We start from the raw sequence: 1,175 nt of genomic DNA, 5'->3' as shown, positions 1-1,175 counted from the left end.
TTCCGGAGAGCCCTGACAACTACAATGTCCCTCACCAGAATTCGATGAGGCAGAGCCTCTGCATCAGGTCCCTGCCTGGCCCGGGCTCCAACATCCACAGAAGCACCACAGCTGGGGAGCTTGGGAGTCACCACACACAGTCTGCTCTTTGCTCTGTGCTCCTCAGTCCCACAGACCCCTCCAAGTCATGGGAGCTGGATGCAATGGAGCCCCGGCCACCTGCAGTCTCACTCCAGGTCAGAATCGCTGTCCTCTGAGGAGGAGGAAACCTGAAGGTCCTCATAGAGGTCACTCAGGGGGACAGGGACACAGGGAGCCTCAGACTTCTCTGAGACATGAGGGCTGTGAGCGAGGAGGGCTCCCGGCTTCTCAGGAGAGGGAAACGAGGGAGCTGTCAGGAGGCTGGAGCTCCACCATCCGTTTTCCAGTCTCCGGAAGAGCATTCTGAGAGGCTGGGCCCCATCGTGGCTGGCCGCTGGGTGATGGGACATGGTGCAGGCCTGGAGAGTAGGCAGGCAAGGTCTGCTGTGCAGAGGCTGCCGGTCGCTGCTGGGCACCTGGGCGGGTGTCCCCCTGCTCATCTGGGGCGACGGACTTGGTCTGAGTTCGGTTGCAGCTGGCGGAGGATGGAGAGTCTCCGGGGCCCCCAGCTCACCTCCCTGGATGGCATTTTCAGGCATCTGGAAGGGACTCATTCTCGGTTTCTTGGGGAAGTTCAGGCAAGCCTGAGTCGGAGCCTGGGCAGGTCTCTTGGCTCCTGACCTGAAACTGAGATTGGAGCCGAGGCCCAAGCTGTGTGTGTGGGCTGGTGGGCAGGGCTGTGAGGTCACCGCAGGACGTTTGTCTTGTGCCTGGGGGCTGATGACCTGGATCAGGCCGTGGGGCTTGGAGGCAGCCTGGGGAACTTCTCGACAGCCACCCTGAGGCCTGCTGTGTGTCAGCTTCACCACGACGAGAGGCTCCGGGCCCTGCCGCCTGACTCCAGGCTGAGGGATGTCGGCCACGGCCCCTGTCTGTCGTTCCTTTGGTCGGAGACTTGACGAGGAGCTCAGCCTGGCTTTTCTCAGGGGAGACAGTGAAGCCAAGACGGATACCGTGTCAGATATTTTGGTAGCTGAGCCATCAGTGAGGGCAGGGTCCAAGCGTGGCCTCTTATTGGTTGTGTGGACCGCCAT

The 1,175-nt window shown here is 61.4% G+C and overlaps 1 protein-coding gene across 1 annotated transcript; it reads right to left on the bottom strand.

The window, feature by feature from the left end:
- Positions 1 to 227: 227 nt before the first annotated feature.
- On the bottom strand, positions 228 to 1,175 carry LOC113222531 (putative protein FAM90A5P). The gene has a single exon (XM_026452190.1). The coding sequence runs from the start codon at positions 1,173 to 1,175 to the stop codon at positions 228 to 230; it is 948 nt and encodes a 315-aa protein (XP_026307975.1).

Source organism: Piliocolobus tephrosceles, unplaced genomic scaffold (assembly GCF_002776525.5).
Source record: "Piliocolobus tephrosceles isolate RC106 unplaced genomic scaffold, ASM277652v3 unscaffolded_31694, whole genome shotgun sequence".
Classification (NCBI taxonomy): Eukaryota; Metazoa; Chordata; class Mammalia; order Primates; family Cercopithecidae; genus Piliocolobus; species Piliocolobus tephrosceles.
This window is presented reverse-complemented; position numbering and strand designations above follow the sequence as displayed.

Bases quoted from the DNA above. Each gene is read 5' to 3' on its own strand.
- LOC113222531 (XM_026452190.1), bottom strand. From the start codon at position 1,175: ATGGCGGTCCACACAACCAATAAGAGGCCACGCTTGGACCCTGCCCTC.